Genomic DNA, 16,232 nt, shown 5'->3' with positions numbered 1-16,232 from the left:
CTTAAGTCCCATTGACTGCAGTTGGAATTAAGCATACACTTAAAGAAAGATGTTAAGTACTTTGCTGAACTGAGGCCTAAGGAATGACTGGGAAACAGAGGAGTCACATAATAGTCTATCTCCAGCACCTGGGGTTGGCAGGAATGTTTGCGTGAGCCCAGGAAATGTCCCCATGCCCCATTTTTGGGGTATGCACTTTGAAAGTGCTGGCCGCTGAATGTTTACAGCTTGTTACTCATAAATAACTGGATTGTAGTACAGTCAGTATTCATGAAAGGTTATCAGATTAATTCATTTGTAAAAGGGCACGTACAAGCAGATACAGAACCTTCTGGCCCTGATTCTGGGCTCACCCCAGTCTGATACAAGTGTCACTCCACTGACTTCTGTGGAGCTACTCCCAATTTACACCAGTGTAACTGAGATCAGAATTGGGCCCGCTGGGCTGTTATAACAAAGTCTCCCCATTTTCTAGGCTGCTGGATTATTAGGCCTTTCACAGAAAAAAAAAAATGAACACATCACAAGACACAAGGACCTCTATCTACAATCCCAAACCAGGTGCCTCTTTCTTAGAGGTCAAACTGTAGCACCAATTGAAAGTGAAAGAAAAAGGCCACACACAGGTTAAATTTCCCTCACATATTATGGGAAAGTATCTCTTGAAGGCCCTCTAGTTTGTCTCTCTGATCTCCCAGCCCCCTTTCCCAGGGAAGGTCAGCAGGTTATAGACCTTCTGCTGGGTTAATTTGCAGGGCAAGAGGGGCCCCCTGCCAAGCAAAACTAGGTTCTTAAAGGGACAATGTCAGATCTACATTTTTGTCTGAATTTCTTTCACCTATGGCTACATGTAACATCTATGACCGAGAGATATTAGAGACAAACTATTATTTGTCTTTATTTTTCCAGTTATCTTTCTTGGTGGATGTGATCTGGCCATTTTCATTGTTTCCTCTGTATAGTCAGTTCCCCCTGTTGTTTGTGTGGGTCCTTCACACAGCAACAGGGGAGAGAGGGGGGGAAAAAAAAGCTTTTTTAAAAATTAGGAAAATGATATTGTAAGTGTACAAACATTGGCAGAGGGATTCAGAGGCAGACATGGGACCTCAAACTACTTTAACTCCATTTTTTAAACAGACTAGATTTCAAGTTGAGAGTGTCCCTTTAAAACACACCAGTCCCAGGTACATTCCCTGCACTCGGTACAATATTTGTGTTTTCTATCCAGGGGCTAACTCAGGCGGGATATTTTCAGCCCGGATGGGCTGACACAAACCATCACATCATCCCTATTTCTGCACCATCCCATAGCTGTAGCTGTCTCACACACTCACTTCTCACTCTACAGGTGCTCAGTGCTCTCTTGATCTTTCCTCCCTTTCTTATTGCCCTGCAGCCATTGGTTACTGGGGATTAGACTTTGACTGGACATCTCTCATTAATGGTTACCATACTGTTTGAAGGGAAACACTGTAAGGACTATGCTAATTTATTTTCTCTATGACAACAGCACAGCAGACACACCAAAGACACATGCCCAGCTCCACGTGACCACTTCCACCGGATGCACTGAAGCCCAGCAGCTGGAATACAAAACCAGGCTAGTGGTATTGGTATCAAAAATGAGATATGAACAGTGGAACTAAAAGCTTACAAAACAGCCCAAGGGACCCATGCCTCCATCTGTGGTGCCTTTAGATAGAAAAACTGACCTTCTCTAGCAGGAAAATGCCTACTTTGTCTAGTGTAAAAAACAATTGGGAGCGATTGAATACTCTTCAGAACGAGGAGACTACAAGGGGTGGAAACAAAAATAAGGAGGGGGAGATTAACTACTTATCTTGTTCAAGATCCTGCAAGTAGCTCCATGCAGGCAGAATCCTGGGCTTTTGTAATCTCTTTGCTGGATCAGGGCTCTAACCGGTAACATACTAGGTGCTCATTTACCATGGTGATAAGCACAACAGAGATGCCCAGACTGATAGATGACTAGATCGATGGCAGTGAACCATGAACAAAGCAATATGAGTTTGTAAAGTCCACTGTAAATCTTGACAAACTTGATTGCTTTTTGAGTGGGGACAGAATTGCAAAGTTAGCAAATGAAAGAAAGGTTGTAGATGATGTAATAAGTTTAGATTTAGGAAATCATTTGCTTCTCTTCTGGGAAATCACAGCTGAAAAATTAATTCAAATTGGCTCGTATAGCAACACTCACATAGATGGAAAATTGGCATAAAGGTTGCAGAGCAAAGGGGAATTATAAATAACAATGCATCAAGGGGGCTGCGGTGTCTGTTGAGGAGTTGTAGGGATCGGTGTTAGTCCAGTTTTATTTAACATCTTAATTAATGATTTTGAAGACTGAATAAATGTCACATTAACAAAATTTGTAGATGATGCCAAATCAGAGTTACAAACACCAGTGAAGAGATGATTTAAAGGGACCGACGGAGCTTAGAAACAAACAAGGGCAGAAAAAAGTAGAACAAGATTTCAGGTGAAAAAATTAAAGCCAGTACAACTAGGGGAAATGGCATGATATACAATGTGGGGGGAAACCTTGGAAGCAGCACCGGTTAAAGACACCCTAGAATGGGCATACAGAGCAAATCAGATACGAGTTTGGAAGGCAGTATGGCTGCATAAATGATCAATGTCATTTTGTCAGACATCACTTCACGCAAAGAGATGCTTGTCCTCTCTTTAGGCCTGGCATGACCATGTCTGAAATAGCGCATTTCATCCTGGAACCCATGTCACCATAAGGATGATGACAAATTGGAGAGAGTTCAGAGAAGAGTAGTACAAACGATTGGAAGCCTGGAAGAAATGATTTATGAGGACAGATTAAAAGTATAGGTTGGTTACAAAAGGGCTGAGAGGGACATAATAACAGTTCACAAGTACTTAAAGGATGTAAACACCATGGAGAGAAAATGATGAATTACTGAGGCATAAACAGAAGTAATGGAATGTTAAGAAAAGGAAAATTAGGCTGAATATTGGGAGAACGTTCCTGCCAGTGACACATATTAGGGTTTGGAAGTGGTGGAAGTTCTATCATGTGGCATTTTAAAACCAGATTGGACAAAACATGATCAAATGGGGTTTAGGGAACAATTCTGCATTGCATCCCACCTCCCAAGAGATGGATGATGGGTCGGAGGATGTAACTGGTCTTTAATTTCTATGAACAGATAAGGCTGAATTGCTGTTTCCCTCTGAAATATCGTACTGGCCTGGTCAGAGAGAGTTAACTTTCTGAACTCCCCCAGGGCTAACTGCGCTCAGTTGCTACAGAACCAAGAATTCAAATCACGGCCTTATCAATGGCACAACTGATGTTTTTAGATGTAAAAACCTACACAAAATAGGGAACAAAAGCTGTGAAGACGACTGTAACAATCACCCAGAACAGTGTGTCTTGTGCATAAGTTACTGTGAACACTTTACTGTTCAACAGCCACCCCAGTCCTCTGTATAGCGTTCTTCACGCTGAAGTCAAGTGACTTAGACAGAAAATCCCAGAGCATATTCTTACAATTCTTTGTTCTAAACCTTTTGCTGTCTCTGATCCTCTTCTCCATAATGTGACACACGAGAACAGTCACTGGCTGATGGAAACGCCCCAGAAACTGTCAGTGCTGCTGTTATATTGGTTTCTATTAAAGTTCTAAATTAGTTGTTTTTATTTTCATATATTATTTTAATAGTTTTTTAAAAAAGAAAAAAAAGACTTCAAAATACAAAAGTACATGCAAGAAAGTGAGAAGGGGTGGAAGAGATTCCTATCACCTAATATCAACAGGAAATCTCACACTTTCTAATTTATTGTATTCTGGTTGAACTCTGAATTTCTCTGGGAAAAAAAACAAACAAGCAAAAATATTTGATATGATCAGCTGGCAATTTCCACTGAAAGTCCCTTTTTGGTCTTAGACAAGTATATGCCCTGTAGTCCAGTGAGTGAGTGGAAAGTCCAGGCCAGAATTTAGGGAAACCCTGTAAGGTGACATTATGCAGCAACAGGCAGCAGGCTGCCTTTAGTAAGTCTAGGAGCTAGAGAGCCAGTGAGAACCACAAAGTCTGTCTGTGTCCAGCACCCTCAATAAAGAATCCCCTTAGGGCTGAGTCCAGTCTCTTCTCTACCGTGAGAAAAACGACCAAGATAAAACGCTTACAGCAGAGCAGCAGCCTTTCTAATCAGGTCCCAGTCCTTATTGTTCAGCCTCTCTACCCCTTCTTCTGTGCTTCTCACTCCGCCCCATTACCCAGCGCCCTGTCCTGCTCTCTGTTTCCCTCCCTAGGAGCTGAGACAATGAACCCTCTGACATCTCCACCGACAGATGGACAGACAGACAGACAGACAGGTGGATAAATGGTTCCTGCAATGTTGCGCACAGACCGCAAGATCAAGTCTGGTGGCCGCCGATCTTTTCCAAGCGGCAGGAAACAGGAACAAAAGCAGTCTCCTTCCCTCCCCCCCCCCCGCCCGCCCCCTACGTTTAAAAAGTATTTGGTGTGGTTTATTTGCGGAGGAGTCACGCTGATTTCAGCGTTTAAAGACTATCAATCACTTGAGGCCAAGTTTCCGTAAAAAAAAAAAACAAAAAAAAAAAAACAAAAAAAACCAACCACCACCACCACCGCCAGCAACAAAAACCCCCCAATCCCACCTTATATTTACAAAAAGAAAAGGAGGACTTGTGGCACCTTAGAGACTAACAAATTTATTAGAGCATAAGCTTTCGTGAGCTTCATCCGATGAAGTGAGCTGTAGCTCACGAAAGCTTATGCTCTAATAAATTTGTTAGTCTCTAAGGTGCCACAAGTCCTCCTTTTCTTTTTGCGGATACAGACTAACACGGCTGCTACTCTGAAACTTATATTTATAGAAGTCCTTGCACCCCAAAAGAACCCACAGGCCTCCACCACTTTCAATATAGACAGGGACCCCTTCACTCCTGGCTGCAATGTACTTAACCTGCGGGGTGAAACACAGGAGTGGTTTTGCAGGAGAACCTTCCACACATGAGAAACGATCCGTAACCCCCCCCCCCCCGCCCCCCGCTCCGCTCATCCTGCTCCATTTTTCCATACCCGGTGCCCAGAGAACATGCTCTCACCCTTACGGGGAAGTCCCGCAGGAATTCACGACTTCCCTGTAGGGTTTGTGGCCCACCCTATGGCATTTAACCGTAAACAGAGGGTTCCGTTCCCGGGGTCTGGAACGGTGACACAAGGAGAGCCAGTCACTAAAAGGCGCTCGCTCTATTGAAGGCTAAGGGGCTTTTCCACACGCGCCGCTCACTATTTTCTTCTGGAGCAGCAAGTTCCTCCAGTTTGGGAAGTGAAGGGGGGGGGGGAGACAGCCAGCAGCCCCCAGCAGCGTCTTTCTTTGCCCATTGGTGCCTGTCTCCCTCCGCCCTTCCCCAAGGCCCCCTTCACCCCGCTCGCCCCATCCCCCACCCCCTCGGCCGCCGCGGAAGCGGGGGCTGAAACCGCAGTTCCTGACCTGGAGAGTCGAGACCGGCGCTTGGTTCCCTACATGCGGAGGAACCGGCTTCAAAGCCGCTTCCCCTGGGCCGCCTTCGGCTCCGGGACTTACTGCCAAAGGCAAGGGGGAGGGTTACTCCCGCGGCGGGGGCTCAGGCTCGCTCTTCCCTGCTCCCCACCCCTCTTCTCGGCGGCGGGAGTCGGGAGCAGCCTCTTTCCTCGCGCCGAGTCCGCCACAAACTCCTTGGAGCGGCCCCGCCCCGCCCCGCGCTCGCTGGGCTCCCTTCCCAGCTCCCCGAGCAACAGCGGGAAGTTGGGAGCGGGGCAGAGGCTGGGGCGCCGCGGCTGGGCCAGAGGGCCGGGCCGGGCCGGGCCGGGGGGAAGGCACCCACCTGGCGAGCGGGGGGGGGGGGGCGCTGGAGGCTCCGGGAGGGGCCGGGCCGCTCCCACCCCCCGGCGGCGTGTGGCAGGAGCAAGGCAGGAATGCGAGGAATGAGGCTGGTATGAAATGCACGCGGCCGGGGGAGGGGGCGAGGGAGGAGGAGGCCGGCGGGCGGGGCGGAGTTGGGAACAAAACTGCCCCGGGCTCGCCTCTGGCCCGGGCGGGGGGGAGGAGCCCTTGGGGCGGGAGAAGCGGGCCCATGGCAGGCAGGGGCGAGAGGAAACTCCCGGCAGCCGCAGGGGAAGGAGTTCGCGCCTGCGGCCGGACCTGGGGCTGGGCACGGCAGAGCCGCAGGGGCAAAGCGGGGGCGGCGGCAGAAATCACGGCAGCGAGGGGGTGGCCAACCCTCCAGGATTGTCCTGGAGGCTCCAGGCAGTCAAGATGATGCTGAAATTAAAGAGCCCGTCCTGTAGGGGGACCAGCCGTCCCGATCTTACAGGGGCAGGGCCTGCTTTTGGGGTCTTTTTCATATATAGGCTCCTATTAGCCCGCACCCCCTGTCGTGGGTTTTGTTCACACTGGCGGTCTGGTCACCCTGGTGTCAGGGGAGGAAAGCTCCAGGATTCTGTCCAGCCAAAAGGGGCGACCCTGTGGCGACTGGGGGGCGATTGTCCTCGCGGGCCCGTGGTGGGCCGCAGGCGAGCCGGGCAGGGCTGGCAGAGGCAGCCGCCCATGGGTCTGGGCGGGCGCCTGACTCACGCTGGTGGGGTGGGCTGGGAGCCCTGGCCTCCCCTCGGGAAGGACTTTGGAAGTGGGGTTGTTCCGTGGCCAGGGAGTTAACATTTAAAAACATCGCCTCAGGGAGTTCTGGTGTGTCACTCCCTGCTCACTGAACAACAGTGACAGGAAAGAGGTATAAATAGTTCCATGAGCTAAAACCTGGCTGTGATTATTTTGTAATAAATATTAACACAGATCGCAAGTAGCGTCACGGGTGTGAGAACGAGGATTATGATAGATTCCCTCCCCGCCTCCCCATTTGAAGCACCACCTCCAATGCAGGCAGGAGCAGCTCCTGCATCCCCCTGCTGAGCACTCCTTTTTAGTAGGCCTCATTCCCATGAGGGAGTGGAGATAGATGTCTCCACTAAAACATTCCCTTTCCATAAGCATTTGATTTTCCGATGCTTTCTAAACTCTCTGTCCCTGAGGTGCATAAGTAGTGGCCCAATGTCCTGCAACAGGGGACGAAGGCTAAAAAAACTTCACTGGCCCCAAAGATGGCACTTCCAAGCAACACAGGTTTCAGAGTAGCACCATGTTAGTCTGTATTCGCAAAAAGAACAGGCGGACTTGTGGCACCTTAGAGACTAACACATTTATTTGAGCATAAGCTTTAGCTCACTTCATCGGATGCAACACGAAAGCTTATGCTCAAATAAATGTGTTAGTCTCTAAGGTGCCACAAGTCCTCCTGTTCTTTTCTCCAAGCAACACAGCATCCACTACCCCAGTAGTTTTCAAACTTTTTTTCTGGCGACCCAGTTGAAGAAAATTGTTGATGCCCGTGACCCAACGGAGCTGGCGATCAGGGGTTTGGGGTGTGGGAGGGGATCAGGGCTGGGCAGAGGGTTGGGGTGCAGGAGTGAGGGCTGTGGAGTGGGGCTGGGAATGAGGGATGCCAGGTGTGGGAGGGGGCTCTGGGCTGGGCTAGGGGGTCGGGGTGTGGGAGGGGGTCAGGGCTTGGCTGGGGGTACAGGCTCTGGGGTGGGGCTGGGGATGAGGGTGCAGGAAGGGGATCCAGGTTTGGGGGGGAGTTGGGGTGCAGGCTTACCTCTGGCAGCTTCCGGTCAGCAGCGCAGCTGGGGTACAGAGGCAGCCTTCCCACCTGCCCAGGCACAGCGGACTCTGCTATGCCCCTGAAGCGGCCAGCAGGTCCGACTCCTAGGCAGAGGTACACAAGCGGCTCAATGCTCACCCTTAGGCACCGCCCTACCCCAGCTCCCATTGGCCGGTTCCTGGCCACTGGGAGTGCAGAGCCAGCGCTTGGGGTGGGGGCACCGTGCAGAGCCCTGTGGACCCCCTGCCTACGAGCCAGGCCTGCTCCTGGCCGCTTCCAGGGCACAGCACAATGTCAGAACAGGTAGAGACTACTAGTTTTTTTGGCCAGCCGCCAGGATCCCTGAGTGCTGAGCAAGGCGACCCAGTGCCTTGCATTCTGTGACCCAGTATTGGGTCGCAACCTGAAGTTTGAAAACCACTGCACTACCCCATGCTGGGACACTGGGGTCAGCACTGAGTCAGAAGGAATATAGCACCTCCTCTCAAGTTACCCACCCCACTCCCTGAAACACAGAACCCTGCAGTGCAGGGGTGGCCAACCTGAGCCTGAGAAGGAGCCAGAATTTACCAACGTACATTGCCAAAGAGCCAAAGTAATACGTCAGCACCCCCTTCGGTTTCTCCCCCTGCCCCCGCTCCCAGCGTCTCCCACCCACCAGCAGCCCTACCAATCAGCGCCTCCCCCTCTCTCCCCGCACCTCCTGATCAGCTGTTTCGTGGCATGCAGGAGGCTGGGGGGGGGGGGGAAGAGGTGGAGTAGGGGCAGGGCCTGTGGCAAAGCCAGGGGTTAAGCAGTGAGCACCCCCTGGCCCATTGGAAAGTTGGCACCTGTAGCTCCAGCCCCGGAGTCGGTGCCTGTACAAGGAGACGCCGCCTTAATTTCTGAAGAGCCGCATGTGTCTCCGGAGCCACAGGTTGGCCACCCCTGCTGTAGTGCTATGCAGGGAGACATTGGGGTCAGTACTGACTAAGAAGAAAGAGCCCCTCTTTACTGAGTCACCCACACCATTCCCTCCAGCACAGCCCATTCTTTCACTTTCATTTTATATTATAAAAACACTTCACCCTTGTGCACATTTTCATATTCAAAGCACTTGACAAACATCTACCTAACCCTCTCAAAAAACCCTACAAAGTAGGTTAGTTTAACTAGGAAGGCAAATGCAGGGCAGAACAACTTTACTGACCCTTTGAACTTATGAACAGCGGGATATATTCTTATGTGCCAAGATGGCACTTTTCTCCATTTTACAACTGAGGAAATTGAATCCTGGTCTATACTTAAAAATTTTACCAAGTGTTACTATGTCATTTGGGGGGTGATTTTTTTTTTAAAAAACCAATATAGCTATGCCAGTAAAAGCCCTACTGCAGACAGTTATATAGTATAACTGTGCTTATACTGGTATCACTTATGCTGGTTTCATAGAGTATAGATTTCATAGAGTTTCAGGCCAGAAGGGACCTTTAGATCCTCTTAGTTTGACCTCCTGCATAACACAGGCTGTATAGTTAACACACGTCCCCACACTGAGCCTAATGACTTCACTTAAACTAAAGCATTTTAGCCCTCAGGTTCCCCAAACCAGAGTATTTTATACCAGTATAACTACAGCCACACTAGAGGGGTTTGCCAGTATAGCTATACCAGAATAACAATACCAAGATAGTGTAGATAAGACCTGAGACAGAGTTAAAATTTCTCAGCAGCATTGCGGACTCCAGTGATTAAGTCCCACCTTGTGGGGGCACATGACTATGTGAGTGTCTCAGCTTTCCTCCTTTCTTTCAAAGTAAGCTCCTAGCCCTTGTGGTTGTGGAGAAGAGCTTGAAAATGTCCCTATGTGCAATATACATATACGTTACTTTTCTTTGTAATTAGATACAATTAGAATTTTTATTTTTATTTTCTCTTAGAATGCAGAGGCCACACACATTTTCTAAGTCATACAATGTTAGGTAATATCCATGTACATAAAGATATGACTGATAATTTAAAATAAACCATGTATTCTGTGTGGTGTTATTCTACACAGTAAACTCAAGTGTATGTTGCAGTTTTCCTTTAAATGTATACCTGTAATGAGCCCATTTAGCCACTGTGGGTCTCTGCTAAACCATGTGAAGATTAAAAACGGATGTTTAAAGTGCAATACTACTGTGAAAAATGACTTTGTAAAAATGGCATGTTATTACTCATTACATCTGCTCCCTATGTGTATTGAAGGTCAGATCTGCTGACTTTGTGGCTAATGTACATTTTTTCTCATGTTCGCCCTGCAGAGTCAACACAGCTCAGAGACGGAGCTGAATTTTATTCCTTCCTGTGAATCATCAACAGAATTGTTCACCAAATTCCAGTCACTTACAGTTGCAGAAACCCACTGAAATGAATGGGCTTTCACCTGTGTCACTAAGGGTAGAATTTGGCTTGTAGAACCTTTAGGAGTGGAGATGATGTGCAAGGAAAGAACTCGACAGAGCACGCAAATGGAGTTTGATGGGGGTGGTCAGAAGTAGTGGAATCTTTTTTCCCGTTAACTGAACAGGTTTGATATACAGCTGTTGATAGACAAATATGGAATTCATCATAGGAATTGCTTTTCAGAGAAAAACTGCACTCTAAGGGTAGTTCTAGGTTCTCTTTTATAAATGGGGTTCTCAATTCAAGTTAAGAAAATCATTCTTTGTTCACCTTTGTATTTTAAGTTCCCTGTTTTTGTGGTAGCATAGTTCAGTGGTTCTCTTTTTAAACCATCACTTTCCTTTTATCAGAGCAAATGAGATCAGATCCCACCTTCAAATCTAGTGGAAACAACATGTATTCATATATATCAACTGCCAATTATATGTTAAAACACCTATGTACAATCGTAATAGTTTTTACCTTGACACATTTTAGTGAAAAGAATCACAGAGCTTATCTAGGTGTGGAAAGATTTATCCAAACTGAAACAGGAAAATGACTTCTGAGTCCCAGCAGGGGAACAAGAACTCCCTGGAGAACAGGACAAAACAACAGAATGAGGAGACAGGGACCATAGACTGAACATGGTGGAAGACACAGGAACAAGAACTCCTGAGAAGCCTCTGACCTTTAGCCTGTTCTCACCTTTATGGTAAGGCTGACCTCTATTACTTGAACTAAAAGAAAAGGAGTACTTGTGGCACCTTAGAGACTAACAAATTTATTAGAGCATAAGCTTTCGTGAGCTACAGCTCACTTCGTCGGAGCATCCGATGAAGTGAGCTGTAGCTCACGAAAGCTTATGCTCTAATAAATTTGTTAGTCTCTAAGGTGCCACAAGTACTCCTTTTCTTTTTGCGAATACAGACTAACACGGCTGCTACTCTGATACTTGAACTAAATAAGTAATTGATAGTAGTAGTAGGCTATTATCCTCCATGTCAATCAGCCACTGGGGGGAGGGGGGGGTACAACAAATACTTCACCCGTAGCCCAAACCCATGCCCAGTTCTATTTCTAGCTCTGGAAGAGAGTGGGATATAGTGGTTACAGACAGCACTCAAACCCATAGATTTGACACATTCCTTCAGAAAAGCAATGTGGATGAGACTTGGGTATGCTGTTTAGACAGGGCTCTATCCCCAGCTCTGACTGCAGTGACCTCCTGCAAACTCCCAGCTCTCCATCTGTGAAAAGGATGGGGTGGGGGAATAGTTGCTTGCCGCCTGTGTTACTCTTTTTCAGTAACAATAGCTGTGAAGTGCACAGAGCTATTAATACCAGTCAGTAGAAGAGCATGTTGGGTGGGGTGTGCTTTGTCATCATGTTATACTTTTAAATAATAGAGTCTGAGTCTACTCCTATTGATATCAACACTTCAATGCAAGCAGGATTGAGCCATAAAAGAGCAAGAAATTAATACTCCTGCCTTTGATGTGTATCAGCTGGAGACCTCACAGCACCTTGAAGCTGCCGCATTCTGAGTCCTGCTATGAGGATTCACACTGGATTGTAGCATTTGCTTCATGTACCCAGCCTGTTCTTGGAGTTTTCTGGGTGTCGTGTTCCATGTGGGAGTGAGAGCGTGATATTACAGCAGTCAACACAGTGCTTTAGAGATAGCAACTGCCTGCTGCTGATCTGTGAGACAGACACAGAGCAGAAAGTGCCTGCACCGTGTATCCATTCTGGAGCTGGAGAGAAATGGGCATGATTGTTCAACCTGCATTCAGAACAGGGGCCTGCAAAGTTAGATCTCCCCTATGTCCAGTTTTAAGTCACTGGAACAAGGACGTTTCCCCTCTGTGAGGCAGACACTTACTTCTCTTCATATCAGCCCAGTAAAAACACCCTCCGCTCAGTACTGCCCCTCTTTACCTCACACTATTTCAATCCTGTTCCAGAATTGCACCATGTGACACTTGGACAACAGGACAGGCTTGGAGCAAGCGACCAGGGCTGGGTAAATATTTCCAATGCACCCCCCTCAGGAGCCCAGGTCTGAAGCTGGGAACAGTAGCCATAACACTTGAGAGAGAAGGGGTGTAAGGGGCAGGAGAATCAAGGGGAAGGGAGTGAACAAATAGACAGCAAGCAGCTCGGAGTGGTGCAGAAGGGAAATTGGTAGTACTTGTGCTTCCAAGGTGATCCTCACACGTCTAAATATTTGTAAAACCAGCATTGAGGAGAAGTGTGGGAGACAAGTGAGGAGAGAATGATACAGAAAGGAGAGAGATGGAGTGGAGGGAGACGGAGAAAAAGAGAGGTAGCCAAAGGAGGGGAGGGAGAGAGAGAGCGAGCTGACAGGAATTACCATGTGCAGCAAAAATCCCACAGGACAAGGTAAAAACAATTCAGAGTTTAGGGTTTTGTTTTTTATAAATTACTTTATTTTCATTAGAGTACAAAAGTTATAAATACAATTCATGTAGAACAATGTTTGACCAAAAAGCACTGGACGTTTCTGCAGAGCAAAAAAAAAAGCTTGGAAGCAGCAGGGAGCACACAAAGCCAGCCTCTCAGTCATGTAGGTGGACCTTAGGCACACAGAGTAGCAACAGAGTGAGTGAAAAACCCAAACAGAACGGGGCAGGGTACTGAAGCCTCCAATATATAAAATGTCTGAAAGCAGCTGAGAAAGGGTAAATGCCCACCACCTGCATTGCTATTGCCTGTTCAAACGGCAAAAGAAACAGACCCATGCTTCTGTCCACATTAGTGTTGACACCAAGATACCCAGAGTCAGATTTAAATGTGATAGAACGTACCATTTCCCTGAGCAGCGTGCACTGGGATTTCTGTCTGAAAATAAAGCTTTTAGTTTGACCCCACAGACAGCTGATAGGACTGTTTCCTAGCACAACAATATCACCCTTTTTAGAAAAATTCCTTGCTGGAAATTATCAAGAGAAACCATGCTTGGACCTGCTAGCAATAACCTGTGTTTAAACACAGTTGTGGCTAACACACTTTAATGCTAGTGTGAGCAAGGTCATTGCGTACAATCCCTTTAAAAAAAAAACCAACCACCTCAAAAACTGAAACATGAAAAAGTTTCAATACTAGAAGGTAAGTGAAGGGTCACATGCCCACAGTATAGAAAGCACCTCAGAAGAGACAAGAAATTCGGTCATCTGTCTGTACAACTTAATGAGGAAACCTAAAGAATCACAGGCACTGACTTAGCCATGGTCAATTAAGCTCACCCATGGGTTTACCACCTTGAATAGTTTGAGAGAGCCCTTGCTGACTGGCCCAGTTGGAGAGATGAACCAGGCAGTTGCGGGGCAGCTTGCTAAGCACAAAGAAACTTTTTCTGGACTAGCAATTAATGCACTGCCTACAAATAACCCCAAGCGAACATAAAGTAATTTTCTACATCTGGTCCTAGTTACAAAGTAATTGTGACAGAGGCATTATTAACTGGTTTCTTGGCTTTTCTAGGTAGATACAGGGAGTGCAGAGCAGTCAGTTGGGAGCACAAGAGAGCATAAGTGGGAGATGCATGCGGGAAGTGCATGAAGGCACAAAAAAAGAGGCACCTGGCGCAAACTCTCTTTGCTGAGTGCTATGCTGATGAGATTGCTTTGAATGCAATGGCACCTCACCCATTGTAGCTTGGGCACTTGTGAGATAAGCATTTTCTAGAACTGGAGCTGTCAGCAACAATTCACCATTTACAATTAAATACAGAGATTACATGCGACTATGATTGAAGCGTTTTTTCTGGCATCACAAAATGTCTACACAAAGTTTGAGGTTTTGGAAAATTAAACAGCAAGATTATATCCTACCAGTATAGAGACTTATGTGACATATAATGCAAAGACTTTCATAATGATGAAAGTCCGGTTGCTGAGAGCATCTAGATAGGACTTATGGGCTGACAATGACCTTTAAAAAAAGATCAGTACATTCAAGAAAGGGGACACCCACAGTTTGCTTAACAGAGGGATACATGAGCAATAAACTGGACATAATGAATGTGAAAGAAAAGATCCTGACAGCTGTACAGAAAGAACATGAAATAGACAGGATGGTAGCTGCCCTCTTTTTTAGTATACAGCAGATGTGCAACCCATGTAACCTATAGGTCTCAATATGCAGTGCTCCAATTTGATGCAAGTTGAGGCTGGTGGATCAAGGAGGATTGCATGCTGGGACTTGTGAGCTCCACTGACTGCAACCCAGAATTAAAGATGAAGGCTGCTGCAGGACACATTATGGAGCTCGATGAGCAGTACTTCGGCCACTCTTGTTGCAATATTCTTCTTTCCTTGTGTCTTGGAAAATGTCTATAATCTTATTTTTTGGTTAATCTTCTCATATTCAGAATAAATGGATTATATAAAACTGACTGAACTGGTCATGATTTGAGATATCTATGGTTATTATACCACATGCAGTTGGAATCAGCTATTCAGACTGCTGCAGGAGAGTCTCTTATTTGCCGAGAAAAAAGTTAAACAAAACAAAGAAAAGCTTCAGACATCAGTTTATTCCTAAAATGCAGCAAACTTTATTCATAAAAGAAATTTTAAAAAAATGTTTCCGATTGACTGACCTATAGAATCTAATATTTAAGGCAATCAGAATGCTGCATTTCAGGAATAGTCAATGGCATGCCCTTCTCAGCCAGTTTCTGTCAGGTCCAATGATCTATTCAATTTCACTTTTAGAGCTGTTAGGAATAAAAGAAACAGTGATGGTCATAATATAAATATTTCTCACTTAGAAGTGACCATAAGAGCTTTTCTCACATCCCTAATGATGGGGGATCTTTATTTGGTAAAAGGGTAGTCACAGGGTAATGAGCAGCAGAACAATTAACAGGAACTGGGATCCATCAGCCTTGAACGAGAATTATCCTGCAAAGTAAAAGGGTGGCTATAGAAGCATGGGGTTTGTTCCTACTCTTTGTTCACAGAACACTGCTTACAGTTGCAAAGGGGCATCAGGCTTATACCCTCTCTTCTTTCTCTGTACTTTGCCTTAGACAGGAGAGTTACTCTGTGGGGCAAGAGATGGCACAGACTGTACCTGTCCTTCCTTCTCTGAATGAATCTTAATATATGCTGCATGAGCACAGGGGCGCTGTGAGATCCAAGGCACCTGGGCACTAAAACACTATTAATTTGATCCCCACTGCAGGAGTTCCTAGTCACAGTGATGCTTAGCTGCTAAGGAGCAGGATTAGCTCTCACACACCATCTCCCATCAAGAGTCTCAATGCAGCATTAATACTGATGACAAAGACATCACACATTATCCTCGCCTTCCCCCAATGCACATGCAGAGATCTCCATTCCAAAAGGGTCATGGTCCCTATCAGCTACTGTAAAGCCCCCAAATCTACTATTTGCTTCTTGTTAAGGCCACAGATCTCTAGTCTCCAGTTCCCCTTCTGTCCCCAGGATACTTCTCATGATTCCACATCCAAGTCTGCTGTCTCCATCATTCACATGCCAATTTGCTGTCAAAGCTGGAGAGTCCAATGGCAAAGGCCTGGAGGGCACACAGGGGGTAATTATAGTCCAGAGTGAACACGTCTTCTGCTACACGACCAAACTGCATCACAATGTAGTCAGCTAGGGAGACAGAAAGAGGGGGTCATAGACCAACTACTTCATAAAGAGAGAGAGGTAAGAGGTGAAAGAGTTCCAAATACACCTGACTGGAGAGACTATCCCATTTTCCCCTCCTTACCAGAGTGGCTCAGAATCTGCTTTTCTACAATAGTCCTGTGACTTCTTTTACAAAGAAATCCATACCTATGCTTTGGCTGGGACAGCAATCCCATATTACTCTCCTTTCCATCTTCAGCAGAAGGCCTGCATTCGCCTCTCCTCTGATGCAGCTATCCTGTCATCCCCTCCACCTCTAGAGTGAAGGGGAGGTCCCATATCATTCCAAAAGTCCCAATATCCTCTGGACTATATCCCCAATCCCGTTCTTGCCCATCCCATATCCCTCGTGTAGGAGTAATGTTCCCATATTTCCACAGCCCTAATGGAACAATGCTCTTTTCCTCACTGGAGTGGC

General features: G+C 46.6%; 2 protein-coding genes and 1 long non-coding RNA gene across 4 annotated transcripts in view; 1 reads left to right on the top strand and 2 right to left on the bottom strand.

Moving 5' to 3' along the window:
• Positions 1-5,646, bottom strand: part of TEAD4 (TEA domain transcription factor 4) — an 80,057-nt gene extending 74,411 nt beyond the window's left edge. The window contains exon 1 of the mRNA XM_038394842.2: positions 5,519-5,646. The gene's annotated coding sequence lies outside the window, so the exon portion shown is untranslated. The remainder of the gene's footprint in view (positions 1-5,518) is intronic.
• A 172-nt stretch (positions 5,647-5,818) lies between these two features.
• On the top strand, positions 5,819-14,430 carry LOC119852887. Its single transcript, XR_005291867.2, has 4 exons — positions 5,819-6,000; positions 10,007-10,842; positions 12,095-12,153; positions 14,298-14,430. It is a non-coding gene; the product is annotated as an uncharacterized LOC119852887 (long non-coding RNA).
• Positions 12,558-16,232, bottom strand: part of TULP3 (TUB like protein 3) — an 84,426-nt gene continuing 80,751 nt past the window's right edge. For both annotated transcript variants that reach the window (XM_038394808.2, XM_043514484.1), the window contains one exon: positions 12,558-15,778. In XM_038394808.2, coding sequence (XP_038250736.1) covers positions 15,645-15,778 — 134 coding nt within the window. In that variant the 3' untranslated portion in view covers positions 12,558-15,644. The remainder of the gene's footprint in view (positions 15,779-16,232) is intronic.

Source organism: Dermochelys coriacea, chromosome 1 (assembly GCF_009764565.3).
Source record: "Dermochelys coriacea isolate rDerCor1 chromosome 1, rDerCor1.pri.v4, whole genome shotgun sequence".
NCBI lineage: Eukaryota > Metazoa > Chordata > Testudines > Dermochelyidae > Dermochelys > Dermochelys coriacea.
This window is presented reverse-complemented; position numbering and strand designations above follow the sequence as displayed.